Below are 16,895 nucleotides of genomic sequence, written 5' to 3'. Positions count from 1 at the left end.
ATAGTGAAGTTATGTCTATAGCCATTGTGATACCTATAGCGCGAACCAAACATGGGAATGCTCATTCCAGGGAATGTTGAAGCAATAGCCATGCGCGAACCAAACATGGTAATGATACATGCCCTGGAATGACATTCCCTGAAATCCTTCTATTCCCTAGAATGACCTATAGCGCGAACCAAACGCCCCCTTATGCTGTGACTTTTGTAAAAAATGAAAAAGTTGGTCTCGCAATTTAAACTTGCGAAATTAGACTACTGGTAGAAATTTAAACTTGCGAATTAGACTAGTAATTTTATTTGCGAAAAAAATAAATATCATTCAGTGTAATATATACTGATAGCAATTTACAAGAAAAAAAAAAATACACAGACCTGTATGGCAAATAAAAAGTGGTCCAACCAAGAATGGAGGCTATAAATCGATTCCTCTCTCATTGTGAAATTTGTAGGCAGCCCAAATTCCAATTAGCCCGAAAATCAAGGCCACCAATTGCAATGTTAAGTGCACAATTTTTTTTGAAATTTTTTGTTCTGACAATGTCTTGTATGCTAATATAGCTTCACAAAAATAAATTACAATTTTGTAAGCTTCTTTGAAGAAATCACATAAAAAAATAATATTGATCTTTGAATAGAATCAACATAGGCACACATGGAAATTTCCAAGTGAAAATTCATAAGATGAGAGAGTAAATATTTTATTATTTGATTAGATCTGATTCATAATATAATCATAAACAACGAGATGTTATGTATTTGGGTACAACACTTTTGCTATATATCATCTCATGATTTATAATATTGGTCCACATTTATAAATTAAACACTGATTAGATTCCATATTATCGATTATGAGGTTAGTATGTAATTAGATCTCCTCAAAATTCATTATGCATGAAGCTATGAATTAGAACTTTTAGTTTCAATGGGAAGTTATAATGTGGATTTCTACGTACAGATACAGATCCTGTCCGAGCAAAAACAAAAAAAAACAAAACCGCTTCAAATTTTTTCATTATTTTTTCCTTTCGTACATCCTATATTATTTCATCAATTGAGAAAGATACGGATGCTCACGTGGGAAAAAATTAAACGGAACTTTTACATTAAAAATGATAGTTTTAAAATAAAGCATCCTTTTATAATTAATTTTTACATTTTAATGTATAGTTTACAAAAGCATATATCTAGGTTTATGGTTTAGGGTTCCACCACTGTAATTAATACGATTTGTAAACAAACAAGACATGTTCTCTCTTTAGTAAATAGTTCAGGTCACATTCTACTAAGTCAGGTATCTGATTGGATCTGAATACCTAAGACATCAGAAATGATTCGGATCATATTTTTTTTTTCTTTTGATGACGAACGTCTCTTAATCAATTTCTAAATCATTCTTATTAATTAATTTTTTCAATAAACACACTTAAATGTTCATTATTGTTAGTTTTAATTATATGTACATGCATGTTTGGTATCATATTATAAAATAATAATAAATTCACTATAATTCCAACAATCAAAAAGTTAACTTTGCTAGCTAATTTTTGCAAGTTTCCCAAAAATGTATTATTTTTAAAAATTAGAAACAGTTATATACGGTTTGTTTGCTTCCTGAAATAAATACATTATTTGAAACCAGCGTCTTTAATTTAATATATAAAAAAAAGTAAAGGATCTTTGATTAATTTACATTAACTAGTTTATGGTGGTAATATGAGAAGTCTTTGTTAAAATTAAATATTTATAGGATGAGATAATTGTTACAACTGAGAAATTAAAAAAAAAAAAAAAAAGTTACATTCCCTTATGTGGAAAGAATGAAGTTTGCAGCAATACCATATTCGGACTCTTTTATGAAACTCCATTCTAAATTTTTCAACGGAAATATGTAATGAGTGGGATTATAATTTCCGTCCTTTTTTTTTGTTTAAACTTATTTGTTACTTTTCTTGAGGTTTAATTTTTAATTAAATTTTACTAAATAAAAAAAATTCTAGGGTCAAGAACTTTTCGATTCTAAGTTTATCATCGATGAAATTAACTTATTTGCCGACGTCAGTTGAAATTAACTTGTTAAATACAATTTTGTTTGGTTGGAGGAGCGCATTACAAATCAGAGATTTATGTGATATTTTTGGTGTAAATGATGATAATGGCACTGTAAGAAAGTGGTCAATCGACATCCTCCGGCAAATTGAAGAGGAGAATGTGGATTGACCGGTGACATTGTATTTAAGAAGTCATCTTTAGTTCTTTTGTTTTTTTTTATGATAATTAAATGTAATGAGAATATAGTTGTGTCTAATTTGTTTTTTATTATTCCTATCTTAATTTAATTTGTTGTATCCAATAATATATTTGTAGGATTAATTCAATGTTACATGTTTTTAATTCTCATTACATGCCTAGAAAAGTTCTTATAGAACTTTATCAATTTCATATTTTTGTTTTTGGAATTGCTTGATAGCATTAATTTCATATATTTTTACTGTCAAATTAATTGCAGATTTGCAATTTCAAATTTCAACTGAGTGCAGATTTAAAGAACTAGTACATTTAAATTAAATAGGAATAAATGCTAATACATCTCCCCCTCCACTAATTCCCTCAATGCCTTGCTTAATAACGAGTCAAAATCCTCTGAGGTAACAAACTATTTTTGTTTAGATCCGAAATGTACGATTAGAATCGGAACAAATCCGACCCATGGTGGAATGCTTGAGATCTCTTTAATATTTGTGTTGGTTCTGATAACAATCCAAATCTAAACAGAAATATTCTGTTACCTCAGAGTATATGAATTATCGCTACAAACCAAGACCCCATTTCTCTCTTTGCTTCGCTAGTTCTACGCCGCCGACCCAAACCTCTCTCTCGCTTTCTCCCCTCAGACCCCGACCACATCGCCGCCTTAGACCCAAGCCTAAACCTTCTCCGCACCATTCCCTTCTCTTTCTCCCAAGCCACCATTTCCTTCGTCCTCTCTCTCCCTCTCTACTGATACCGAGCCCAAAACCTCGCCCCGCTGTCTCTCTCTCTGAGCCCGAGCACCGAGCACTATACTCAACTAGTACTCTCTCCCAGCCAGATTATCGTACAGATCAACGCTCAATCCGGTACCAACTTGGCCGAGAGCTTGGTCGTGGTGAATTCGGTACAATTGCTATTACTCCTTTCTCCAACAATTAATTTTTCAGTTGATTCATGAATCTATGTCAATTTTTCTGTGGTGTAGAAACAGAAAAAGGAGTGGCGCAAGCTATTATCAGATCAGTAATTGAAGAACCTTGGCCTAGGGTTTCTGACAATGCAAAGGACCTGGTACAATGGATGATAAATCCTGAACCAGAGAAGCGTCTGACAGCTCAGCAAGTTATTGGTACGGAAGTCTTATTCAGTAAAACTATACTTTCTTTATACAGTAAATTTATTATGACGAAATGCCCTTGTAGATCATCCATGGTTGCAATACTGTCGAGTGGACCAACTAATTGACACAATGAGAGATTCTAATTCTCGTGGGGTTTGTAAAATTGGTAAGTCGGGTAAAAGTGAAGCTTAATTGTTTAAATTGGAGGCAGAATCGAGGGTTGATTGAGAATTAATTGTATAATTGATCAGTTTAATTATAGCATTTGGTCTTTTCTTAAGTAGCTCGAGCAAGTTGTGGTTGAAAATGTGCTTTCATCAACCAGAGAGCAAGAAGGCCACTTTGATGAAGGTTTGCTTTCGGAGGTTAATGCACAGTTACGACGGGTTAGTATTTTATTCAATTATGACATTAATTGTCACATTTATTAAAGAAGTTTGGTTGTAATGTATTTCTTGTTCGTGTTTATATAAGAAAAAAGAGGAATCACTTGATAATTATTCTTATTGACAATTAGTTGGTCCTTTGCATAGTTTTATTGTATGGTTTCTTGATATTGTTATGCTATAATTATAAAAAAAAACTCAATCTTGATCTCACGCTAGGTCACACTACTGGTTGTCTTAGTGGGTGTAATATCACTCAAAGCCAATTTTCAGTGGAGTGACAATACACACCAGGGCCACCACTATTAGGAAACATCAGTTCACCTTGAACCCAAATAATTGAATTCATAGATGAAATGATTCAATTACAAAGACCAAGCCTTGTGATTAATATCGTATGATACGTATGAGAACTCGATTATAAATCCTGGCACTCCAAAAACACTATAGTAGTATGAGAACTCAATTAGAAATCTTAGCACTAAAAAAAATAACTAGTCTATTTGTCACATGTGCCCAATTCAGGGCGAATGCTCAGAGTCAAAAGTGGAATTGGGTCAAAATCGACCCGTTTCGAATCCAGACCTGGCAAGATGTAATAATCCAATACAGACTTCACAACCGCCATATCAGACATTTCCTACAGGAGCCTTGGCACAATCTTTGGATAGCGTTTTTGTGCATTTTGCACTTTCAACCTTGTTTGTTTTTTAATTTTAAGAGTCTATTTGTCACATGTGCTTGCTTGTGTGAATATATAGCTCATAGTGTACCCATAAATGTAAAACCACATGTATCCTTTAATAGATAAGGGTTAATTTAATAGAAAAGCTTCCTTATGACTACATTAAACAGAAGTTCTTTGGCCTATAACCCTCATTTTTTAGTTGACAACGGTGAATTTAAAAATTTCCATCTAAATTATTGTGAAAACTATATTGTGTTCTCATTAGACACAAGTGATTAGAGTTAGAATTCGAGAGCAGTGTGATGAACAATAGGAGGAACAAATTTGGAGGTCTGAGCTCTAGAGTTTAGGTTTTAGGGTTTCGGGTTTAGGGAATGCTCATGCTAGTAATGGGTGTTTGTAATTTTCAACAACTAGCAATCAATGGTTTCTTCTCCCCTTTTATTATTATTATTATTATTATTTTTGTTAAAACCCCTACTCATATAAACTGAATCCAGTTGAACTAACGAAAGAAATATGATAGAATGGAGATACCTCAGGTTTTTGTATAACAACTAGCAGTCTAACCAAGGAAAGGAGATATCTCAGGTTTTTGTATAAATTTTTTATTAATTTGTTTATAATTCAAATTATATTTATGGGCTACAACACTTGAGTTAATTCAAATTTTGTATGAATTTTGTGTTCTTTAAATTGTTTGCAGGATAAAGAGGAGGTAGCATCTTCGCATCCGTCAACACCTATCAAATAATTCTTGTTTTGAAATATGGATAGGTGAGGCAATTAGTGGCTTTTTTTATTTTTGTATTTTTGATCTTGATAGATCTAATGGACTTTGATGAAATATATTCTTGTTTTGGAGATGATTTAACAAATTGCAGTGTTATTTTAAAGTTGTGTCAATTTCCGCTTTCTAACATTGCAGTTTTGACTTTGTACAACACACAAGCTATAGAATCAAAACAGCATTGCATATGCTTAGTGCGCTGCATGAAGCCAAAACTGGTCTGTTAAGATATTAACCCAGATTTGTGTTGGGTTTGTAATATCCTTGCATTTGATTTGTAACTGTTGGTAATTAAATAATCATAACACAAGAAAACAATTAGCAGATCAAATCTAAGAAGACTGAAAGTGCCCAAAAAAATTTAACATCAAAATATCAGTAGTATCTTAGTGTTAAATTTTACATGATGGTTTATCATAACAAATTTTAAATTGGGTATTCAAAATTAATAATTTGAAATTACTTTTGTAATTGGGATATTACTTCTCTCCCAATTAAATTAATTCTTAATGGGAGGTTGTGCTGTTTAAATCAGTAGAAATAAAATCCAAATAGTGTTGTTATGCTGCTCAAATGATGAAATCAGCCAAAATGTACTCAAGTTCATTAAATAAAGTAGCTCAATTGGAAATTTCTTATTTTCTGTTGGAATTTTGAAATTTTCTTTTTTGCATCTCAAATTGCTAAAAAGTGTAAATCATCTTGCTTTGATAATTAAAAAGAAGCTTTAACATATTTTGTAAATAAAATAAAATAAAGCTCCTTTCTCCAATTTTTTTATTTTGCCTACCTAAATAAAGTGTTATTACATTGATATTTAAAAAACACTTTAGGTTACACCCCTGCACGTGGTGCTTTTCTTTGACTACAATAAGTCAATAAGACATCCTTTTGACTGCTATTACAATTGCCACGTGACAATCGCCTGACAGCAACCACCTTGCATTTTAGTTTGTAAGCTTCATCAATTAGCCTTGTGTTTTAAGATTTGAGAATCTTTATTGGGCCTTGATACTCAGTCAGGCCACCGGCCCACTGTTAGAGGAGAAACGAATTCATATATCACCTAAGATACATTATTTTTTGGGTTTGAATCTGATCCATTCATTAGATATTAGCACAAATCATAAAGAATCCATGTGCATTAAAAGTTTGCTGGGATTGATCCGGATTATGATCAGACGGTGAGGCAACGTAGAGGATCCAGACTCGAAGATAGTAGGTGCATCCCCACAGTTTTTGAATAATTTTTGAGTTTGGAATTCTGATCATCCAATTAGAATCTGATTCAATTCAATTAATTTGAAAATTCATAAAATTGTTTTCAAAATCATATCAATTTTAGCCGTTACTTTCAACAATTCGTTATTACAACATATATACTACAACACCATAAATTACCACAACCGTTGTCCAATTTTATATATAATACATATTTAGTGGATCCCTTTCTCTTCTCTTTCAATCCTTTTTTCTCCGTCTCTATGACCTAAGCAACTTTGTTCGTGCTGAGTTCAACTCCTTGGTAACATCTTTGATAGAAATACGCTCTTTTGGCGAGTCTTTGGAGCACAGAAGCCCGCATTGAATCACTGAAACCAAACAACTATAGACATTTTCAGGTGCATACAAATTTTGTTCTCCATCAGTTTCAGGGAATAATTTGAGGTCGACTATGTCCATGACTTGGTCGGGGAAAACCATCTCAACTTGCTTCTGAAGGCTCAAACCATCTCTGATTCTCTCGTCAGTTGGACTTACTCCAGTGAACAACTCGAGCAGAAGAACTCCATAGCTGTACACATCTCCTTCTACCGATGGCTGACCACCCATCCCATACTCTAGACAATAAAAAGTTAATAGTTACAGCCCTAAATTTAGTACAGAAGCACAGTGAACTGTGACTCTACCTATTAACATATGTCTAATTCACATAGTTTGAAAAACTTGGGTCACATGATATTTTAAAATTTTATAGCCCAAGACAGTAAATTAAAAAAAAAAAGTATAGGTAGATAATAAAATTCAGTCTCAATCATGTCACTATAAATGAGGCAATAAATATTTTTCCCTTGAGCCTCGCCAGTGGAACCATAACAAAGTCTATAAATAATTTTCCCTTGAACCATAACAAAGTCTATAAATAATTTTGTAGTAGCAACATAAAAAATAATACTTCTCAAATAATAAGCTCTGCTATATATACCTGGAGGAATGTAGCCAATAGAACCTTTAATTCCACCGGTGCTCGACATTGATTGAGAAGGCATGGTATCAGGTCGAACCAAAAACCTTGCTAATCCAAAATCACTCACATGTGCAGTCATGTCATCATCCAAAAGTACATTACTAGGTTTGAGATCACAATGCACGATCGGTGCAGTTAAATGGTAATGAAGATAATCTAGCGCTGTTGCCACATCAAATGCAATGTTCAATCTCTGGATCAAGCTGAGGCTTCTGAATGGCCGATCCGTACATGCATTTGGATGCAACCATGTTTCCAAGCTACCATTTGGCATGAACTCAAAAACCAAAGCCTTGAAATCATTACCTTGATGGTCTATGCTAGAGCACGAACTCAGTACCTTTATAAGGTTCCGGTGTCTCACATTTTTTAATGCCTCGCATTCAGAAAAGAAACTTCTAGAAGCACTGTGTTTCGCAAGGTTTAACACCTTCACCGCAACGGTTGTCACATTCTCGAAGCTCATAACGGCTTTGTAAACTTCTCCAAATGAACCTTTTCCAATTAGATTATTCGGAGAGAAACTTTCAGTAGCGGTAAGAAGGTCGTTGTATGAAATAGGCTCTAACCCATATTTCAAAGCTTTATCAGATTGTGTTTTGTTTCGAGGGTTGTTTCTAGTATAATAAATCACTACCGAGCAAATTATTGCTGTTATGCAAATAAAGGAACCAACAACAGAAATTATGAGCACCATGTTTCTTTGAAAGTGATGTTTCTGTGTGGTAGGTTGTGAAATGCAGTGTGCCAAATGCATTTGAGGTACTCCACCACAAAGCTTTGGATTTCCTCTTACATCTAGACCACTGGCATTCTTGAAAATTCCTTCTTGTGGTAATTCCCCCTCGAAATTATTGAAAGAAATATTCAAATACTGTAAGTTCATTGTGGCCAGGAATTCAGGGACTCGACCAGAGAATGAGTTGTTAGAGACATCAAGGGTTTGCAGCCCTTTTAGATTGCTCAATCTGGTTGGAATTGTTCCTTGGAACATATTGCTATCAAGATAAAGGGCTTGAAGTACCTGGCATCCATCAATTGTGCTAGGAATCTCTCCACCCAACTTGTTATTCGAGAGACGAATTGATTGTAGGTTTTTCAAGTTACCAATTTCTGGTGACAAGTTGCCAGTTAGATAATTGTGCGACAAGTCCAAACTAACGGAAAGAGAAGGAAGACCCATGATTTCTTTGGGAATTTCACCTACCAACTTATTATTTGAAACATTCAGGATTTCTAATAATTTCATGCTACTTAACTCTGGTGGTATACTTCCTTCTAATGCATTGTTTCCTAAATATAGGCTGGTTATTTGGGTGAGGTTGGCAAGAGTTGCGGGGATTCGACCTGAAATCATGTTCCTACTCAAATCTAATCCTCCCAGATTGAAAAGATTACCAATTTCTACCGGAATGCTGCCACTGAGAAACATTCCGCCTAGGGCAAGGGTGTTTAAGTTATTGAGTTTTTGGAGCTCTGCTGGTATGCTTCCTGAAATTGGGTTATTTTGCATTGCAAGATCAAAAAGACTAGTAGAAAGATTTGTTATAGAACTAGGTAACACTCCTTGTAGTTTGTTGTATGAAAGATCTAAAATTTGTAACAAAGTACAATTGGTCAAAGAATCCATGAAATTCCAATCATGTGGTCCTTTGGTCTCTAGTTGATTAGAATAAAAAATAACTCTTTGAAGATTTTGTAAGGCTCCAAAGCCAGATGGTATCACGCCACTGAAGTAATTATAGTATAATTCAACATGAGTAAGAGTAGAACAATTGGATATGGATGGTGGGATCTGTCCTTGGAGTTGATTGGAACTAAGGAATAGATATTTCAAGTATGGTAAAGCATTGCACATATCAAAAGGGAGAGTTCCAGCAAGTTGGTTATAATCAAGTGCCAAATGATACAATGCTGATAGGTTGTAAAGAGAGTGTGGTATTTCGCCTGAAATGTTGTTCTGATAAATGTTAAAATACTGGAGGTTTTGAAGCTTCCCGAGTTCATCAGGGATGAATCCACTTAAAATATTTTCGAAAAGATCAAGAACTGTTAAACTTTGAAGATTACCCAAGGTATGTGGGATGGAACCATAGAATTTATTTTCGTAAAGTTGAAGTTCCAGTAAGTCAGTAAGGTTGCCCAAGCCAGACGGGATGTGACCACTAATGCTATTTTGGTAAAGATAGAGATGTGATAGTTTGGTAAGGTTACATAATGTAGGTGGGATGGAACCTGTGAAGTAATTATTGCTTAGAGAAAGTTGTGATAGGCTACTAAGTTTGCCTAAATCATCTGGGATATCGCCATCAAAAAGATTTTGGTGAAGAATAAGAGATATTAGGCTAGTAAGGTTGCCCAAGGTGGAAGGAATTGATCCTGTGAGATTATTTCCATACAGTCCTAATCCTTTGAGCTGTGGGATGAGGCCGAATTCCAATGGTATGCCTCCTGTGAGGAAGTTATTTCCCAGACTGATATTTTTCAGTTCTTTGCATTGCGCTAAGTTAGATGGAATTGTTCCATGGAGATTATTATTTTTCAAATAAATAACTTCTAGATTTGAACAATTACTTAGAGTAGATGGAATGCTACCATTGAGAAAATTCCTACTCAAGTTGAGAAAACGTAGCCTACCCAAGTTTCCAATCTCTACTGGGATGCTTCCTCTCAGCTGGTTATCAGAGAGACTCATCCTTTGGAGAAACGTGAGATTTGCTAGAGATGGAGATATATAACCTGACAATTGTTTGGAGTCGAGAACGAGAGCAGTCACTCTATCTGGATGGTGCCGGCCACACAAGATCCCTTGCCATTGACAGTGGTGCAGCGACTCGTTCCATGAGGAGAGAACTCCAAATGGGTCATCATGTATTTGGGACTTGAAGGAGAGAAGTGCTGATAGATCAGTTTTACTAGTGGCTATGGCAGCGAGAGAAAAGGAGGATAAGGTTAAGAGACATAAGAGGAGGTGAATAGTAAGCACAGTTTCCATGATTTCTGTTATGAGTGTCATGGGTTGCTCTCTCACAGAGTGCTCTTCTTATAATGAAAGGGAGATGTATGGTGCTAGTGTGCATATATGATGCTCTTCTTATCCGAAACAAACGGACCAGATCAAAACCACCGCACAGCACCGCAGGTAAAACCTCCGTAGAGGATACGCTTCCCGATAACAAGTGGAGTCATATTTTCTCCTATGCAAAATCAAGAATAAATGGTGCTAGTGTGCATATATGGTGTTAGCACCTAAAGGCAAAAAATTTCTTGCTTGTTTATTGCCATCAGCACAATCATCATTTAAAATAGTACTGTGTTCTTTGTGTTTTCTCCACGTTGATTACTAACGTACACGGTGTGAATGTGATAAAGAAAGAATGACTAGAGACCTGTATTTCGTGTTGACCTGCAAATGACTTGGGAATTTTTAGACTAGTAGGGTCCACAATAATAATAATTCCAGAAATTATTGCGGACATGTGCTCTTGTTTTGCTGTCAGACAGAGACTTGAGTAGACCGCATCTGGGATTTTTTTTATGAACTATAATTATAAAAAAAAAAAAATATGAAACCATGATTATTTTTTTTAAAAAAATTATAACTGAAATGTAATTTCGATCTAAACATTTTTTCCGGAGCGGAATAGTAATTCAGTCCGAAGTGGTTTCACAGTTTTTCTTTTTTGCTCAATACTCATTGTTCAATTTCATACTATTTGGTTGTATCGTATTTTTAATTAATCAATTAAAATAAGATCAGGAGCTTGATTCAGTCTTATTTTCACAAATAAGATTGCCAATTCGTCATCTAGCTTCTTTCCTGCTATTTTATTTTCTTTTCTTGGTTTTAGTAATGTGTTTAATAGCTTGGGTTTCCACTTTGATTCTAACACACTACTACAAAAATGGGATCTTTAATGCCCATTTTCTTTCGGTTTAAACTAATTTTGGTCTGAAACTGATAGACCAACGCTTAGGTGGCAAGTTCGTAAATATATTGTCATTTTTTTATATCGGTTCTGACTTTTCTTACCAATATTAAATAGTCCAAATTTTCTGATATCGGTCGGTAACAGCATACCGTAGAAGATAAATGACTTATTTATGTTCTAACTGATATAACTATTTCATGATCTTCTGATACCAGATCGTATATTAGTTTCGATATAAGGAAGTCGAATTTTTTTCTGTTGGTTGTATTTTGAACCGTTAAAATATAGAGACATTAATTTCGCGCCTCTTCCCTGGAGCCTGGAGGTCTAGCTTCTTCCTCTTTATTTCTCTTCTCTCTCTTTTATGGTTTAGTAGCTGCTCTATTTCTCTTTTTACTATTTGGCCTTCCATTATGCAATGATGTGTGACTACATAATCAATTTGTCCAATCCATTACTAAAGTTCGATATACAAAAGTGGTGAGATTTGTCACCCCCAAATTTGGGTGTAGCGAGAGTGAAATTAGCGTTGATCCTTCCCTTCCCTTTCTTCTCCCTTCCTCTACGTCATTGTTTGTGGAGCATAACCTTAATATTTCTTGAAATCTTCTTGAGATAGATTTTAATATTTCTTAAAATCTTCGTCAGGAATTTTAAATCATTGAAAAAAAAATGTACATTATATAAACCTTGTTGAAATCTTATTCAACAAGATTTATAGAAATCTTCTCATTATAAAATTTGTATATCATATAAATCTTCTTGAGGAAGATTTCTTAAAAGCTTCTTATATTAATTTTGTACATCATATAATCAATTTAAACATTTTAAAATAAAAATGCACTTCATGTAAAATTATATGACCCATATTAAACATCTTAAAATAAATGTACATAAATTAATAAATTATTCCATTTAGAAATTACTTATTAGAAGTATTGTTATCAAAATTACCTCAAATCTTCAACTAGTAGAGCTCTTGTGCTGATAACGTGTTATAAAATAAAGACAAAGAATAATAAATAAGAGAGAACATATAAAAGATGACAATATCTTTATTCATATATTTCTCATGTGTATAATATAAGATTACAAAGCCTCAATTTATAGATCACAAATTGTAAATGCAAAAACTATCTGAAATAATTAATGAAGAAATGAATTCCAATAATAATGAAGTATAAATTACAATGTAGTGAAATTGTGGAAAATGAATGAGGATTACTATTTTTAGAGTTACAAAATGAATGAGGATTACATTTATGTAAAATAGTACTATGTTCTTTGTGTTTTGTCCACTTTGATTACTAACGTACACATGTGAATGTGATAAAGGAAGAATGACTAGAGACTTGTATTTAATGTTGACCTGCAAATGACTTGAGAATTTCTAGACTAGCAGGGTCCACAATAATAATTCCATAATTTATTGCGGACATGTGCTCTTGTTTTGCTGTCGGACGAAGACTTGAGTAGACTGCATCTGGAATTTTTTTTATGAACCATAATTAGAAAAAAAAAATTACGAAACCATGATTATTTTTTTTTTACAAAAAATATAAAAATTGAAATGTAATTTCGATCTAAACATTTTTTTTTCAGATCGAAATGACAATTCAGTGCGAAGTAGTTTCACTGTTTTTCTGAAAAACAGGTGTAGCTTTCGGTGTAACACCCATTGACTGAGATGCCATTTTGGTTCAATGTTTTTTTAGAGTTAACAAAAAAAGTGTAGGTTCGGGTGGAAAGAAAAGAGGAGAGGAGGAAGGAGAAAGAAGATAAGAGAGAAATGTTATTTCGTGTTTAACAAAAAAAAATAGGAAAAACTGTAAAACTACCTCGGTCTGAATTGTAATATCAGTCCGGAAAAAAAAAGTCGGACTAAAATGACATTTCAGTTCTTATGATTTTTGTAAAAAAAAAAAAGTAAAATGTTGGTTTCATAAAATTCTTTTTTTAATTATGGTTTAAAAAAAAAATTCCCTCATCTCTTATGTTTTTATTCCAATTCCAGCTTTCTAATTAAATTCTGTAATTTGCTATGAAATGGAGCTCTAGTTTTCATATTATGTAAAGAGATGATATCGGATATTTGGACATAGTTTTTATTTTACTTTTTTGGTTAGGTTGGTCAAATATTATCAGAAATGTAACATTTATTCTTGTTTTTTTTTCTTTTTTTTTTTGCTTAATACTCATTGTTCACTTTCATACTTTTTAGTTGTATTTTATTATTAATTAATCAATAAAATATAAGATTAGAAGCTTGATCCAGCCCTATTTTTACAAAATAAGATTGCCGGCCAATTGGTCATCTTCTTATCCTGTTATTTTATTTGATTTTCATGCATGGTTTTAGTAATGTGTTTAATATATAGCTTGCTTTTCCACTTTGATTACTGATACATATGAATGTGATAAGTAAAAATGAACAACTGAGTCATCGCTAGCTGTCATTCCGTCGTGTAGCTGGAAATTATTTCATATGAATGAGCAGCGATGGAGATGACTTGACTATGAAAGTTGGGATATGGGACCCGAACTGTGAATCATTTTGCAGTACGAACACACTATGAATATTCGAGTTAGGCTGGGGTGCTATGGATAGCATAGTGGCCTCTATGCTACGGCTCAATATTCGAGTTTTCAAAATCCAAATGGTCGATCCGAACCGTTTATCTTATTCTTCATATTAATATCTGCTTGGAAACCAAATTTTATAATTTTCTGAATTTTTTTACTATTTATTAAGCCACTTTGAAAATCGCTAATCCAACGGTTTTACTGTTTTGTGCAGCCACCGTTGGATCAACAATTTTGTAAAATACTTAATAAATAGTAAAAATATTCAGAAAAATGTAAAATTTGGTCTCCAAGCAGATATTAATATGGAGAATAAGATGAACGGTTCGGATCGACCGTTTGGATTTTGAAAACTCAAATATTGAGCCGTAGCATAGAGGCCACTATGCTATCCATAGCACCCCAGCCTAACTCATGAATATTCCTAGAACAAACAAGCAAACAAATATCAGTACAACACACTAATGAGCTTTATCTTACTTTTAAAGAATTACAAATCTCGGAGTTAACTTCATATCCTAATCTCTAAGCTGGGATAGGGGTAGAGTGGGAAAAAGGGCACCGCGAAGCCGGCTCCGTCACGGAATGGCACGACACGCATGTTAGTTACGTACTGTGATTCGCGTGTCCCATGCCGTAACTATTTGTATATTATGACCATTTTTAGAAAATTTGGTACTGCATGGTACATTACGCGAAAGATCTAGTCACGAAAGGGCATGTGGTCATGCGATGTAATTAGGACCGTTAGATCTTGACCAAATAGTGATCTTGAATAAACTAACCTAAATTATGATCAAATAGTCGCACGAGTCACGTTACGTTTGGACACAGCGTGACTTACGTGGTGTGATCATTCGCTTGCTATGACCACTCCTTGAAATTTTGATTACGGCGCGACACGTGAAAAATTAACTTGGTCATGTCACAGCATGGCACAAGACCAAAATCCCGGCGTGTTAGTCATGACACGGTACACGGCGCGACACATGCTTGGCCGGAACTCATTTTCCCGTCCAAACAAGAAAGCTAAAAAAAAATTTCTTCATGTCTCGATTGATCCCTCTTTTTCTGTCTTTCTCTGATGTTTTGAGAGAAGAAACAAAGTACAACACTTGTTCTCACTCTCACAAATCATAGTGGGTTAATTACTCAAATTAATTTGAATGAAATCGTCAAATTTTCCTCATTCACGACGCTGCATCAGTATTGTAAAGATTCAGACTTTAAATTTAATTTCTCTTGCAATCAATTGGAGATTTGAAGGTGTCATTTCCATGCTCGTTGACTTATTTTTAAGATCTTATTTAGTACCACTGCTTGCACTGTTTTAATGCAATCGTAATTTCTCTTTTCAATTAATGTCACTCAAAATAGTAAAAAAAAAAATACACACTTTTTCTTTTATTTTATTTTTATTTTTTATTTTTTTAATTTCAGTGGGATTTGAACTGAGTGATAATACGGACGGGAATATTTATCCTAGTTTTCTTATAAAACGAGATATTCTAAAAATATTCCTCTTTCGCAATATTTTTTTTATTTTTTTTATTAATAAAAAAATATTTATTATTGTTTCAATGGTTTCCTGGCTTTCAAAGGGAGGCCTGCCAGTAACAAAAACTCCATATTATTTGAATAAGGATAAATCTCATTGGAGGTCACCAAATTTTATTCTTTGTCACAAATTAGATACTTAAGTTTGATTTGTTTTTCTATAGCGACTCAATTTTTAATTTTTTTCAATCTAGTCATTCTATAATTTTTTCATCCATAATATTAACCGAATATGTTTTTTTCGTCCAAAATTTTGCCGAAATATGCTCATTTCATCCAAAATACTAGTGGAAAATTTATACTTAACTCTTTTTTTTGATTTAAAAGTTATAGGGTGACCTAATTGAGACAAATTAAAAATTCAGTAGCTACAGAAAAACAAATGAGTGCCCAATTTGTAACAAAGGATAAATTTTAATGATCTTCAAACTAATTTATCATTTTAATAAACTTGTGTTTCTGTCATGAGCTGACAACGAGCTGAACTAGACATAGTTCATAACTCACTCATTTTCCAGCTCAAATATCAGAAACACCAAGGATTTGTTACTCAGTTAGCATGTAATTATTAAAATACTTATTACTGTGAGCTTTCTAAATGTACCTCTTTAATTTTTAATAGGGAAAATTTCTAGTGTACCCATACAAACTTTTAAAATGACCAATTTTCTCATCAAAACATTATAATATCCAATATCTCATTAAAACTTAAAATTATTTCTTTTGTCCCCTTTTTATTTATTTAATCTTATATTTAATTATTTGAAAATTTGAATTGACAAATATATCCTCATTTTAAATAGAGATTGTCCATTATTTATTCATTAAGATAATTAATCGTACAAAGACGCAAGTTATAACCCACGTCTATTATTAAATTTCTCTCTCGTTAATCTAGAGGTTCCTCTCTCTTGCGAGAAAAAAAAAAGCCTCCCTCTGCTCCAAATTTCTCTGTTCCTAATCTCCAAATTGGTGCTCTTGATAGTTCTTTCCATAAAAAAAAAAAGGAAAATAAACAGATTAAATTAGAAGTGAGAGAACGTATTAGTGCATGAACTCAATTGGTTCTCAACCTAAGTGAGTTTGGGATCTCATAATTTAATTTGTGCGTGAACTACAAGAATTGTGATAATTTCGAATAATGGAAGTAGCAGTGGGTACTGGTAAAGGATAATTCAAGAGAAACAAATTAAGTTCAAAATTTATATTTCATTTCATAATCCGTTTGGTACAATGCATCAGTCTTGTATAGGCGATCAATTCAAAACAAGAATAATTGAAATCATTATCCTAATTCACTTCAGCAATCTTCATTGAGTTGCAATAACGATCAATT

The 16,895-nt window shown here is 33.3% G+C and overlaps 2 protein-coding genes across 2 annotated transcripts; one reads left to right on the top strand and one right to left on the bottom strand.

The window, feature by feature from the left end:
• Positions 1-2,801: 2,801 nt before the first annotated feature.
• Positions 2,802-5,345, top strand: LOC144548871 (uncharacterized). The gene is made up of 5 exons (XM_078297582.1): positions 2,802-3,159; positions 3,241-3,384; positions 3,458-3,528; positions 3,660-3,761; positions 4,287-5,345. The coding sequence occupies exons 1-5, from the start codon at positions 2,802-2,804 to the stop codon at positions 4,473-4,475; spliced, it is 864 nt and encodes a 287-aa protein (XP_078153708.1). The 3' UTR covers positions 4,476-5,345.
• Positions 5,346-6,557: 1,212 nt separating this feature from the next.
• LOC144549191 (receptor kinase-like protein Xa21) lies at positions 6,558-10,522 on the bottom strand. The gene is made up of 2 exons (XM_078297927.1): positions 7,446-10,522; positions 6,558-7,080 (listed from the first exon to the last, which is right to left on the bottom strand). Exons 1-2 carry the CDS (start codon positions 10,501-10,503, stop codon positions 6,722-6,724), a joined length of 3,417 nt encoding a protein of 1,138 aa, XP_078154053.1. The 5' UTR covers positions 10,504-10,522; the 3' UTR covers positions 6,558-6,721.
• Between the last annotated feature and the right edge of the window lie 6,373 nt (positions 10,523-16,895).

This window comes from Carex rostrata, chromosome 34 (genome assembly GCF_964058835.1).
Source record: "Carex rostrata chromosome 34, lpCarRost1.2, whole genome shotgun sequence".
In the NCBI taxonomy this organism is placed as follows: Eukaryota; Viridiplantae; Streptophyta; class Magnoliopsida; order Poales; family Cyperaceae; genus Carex; species Carex rostrata.
Note: the sequence above shows the minus strand (reverse complement) of the source record. Positions and strands in the feature narration are given on the sequence as shown.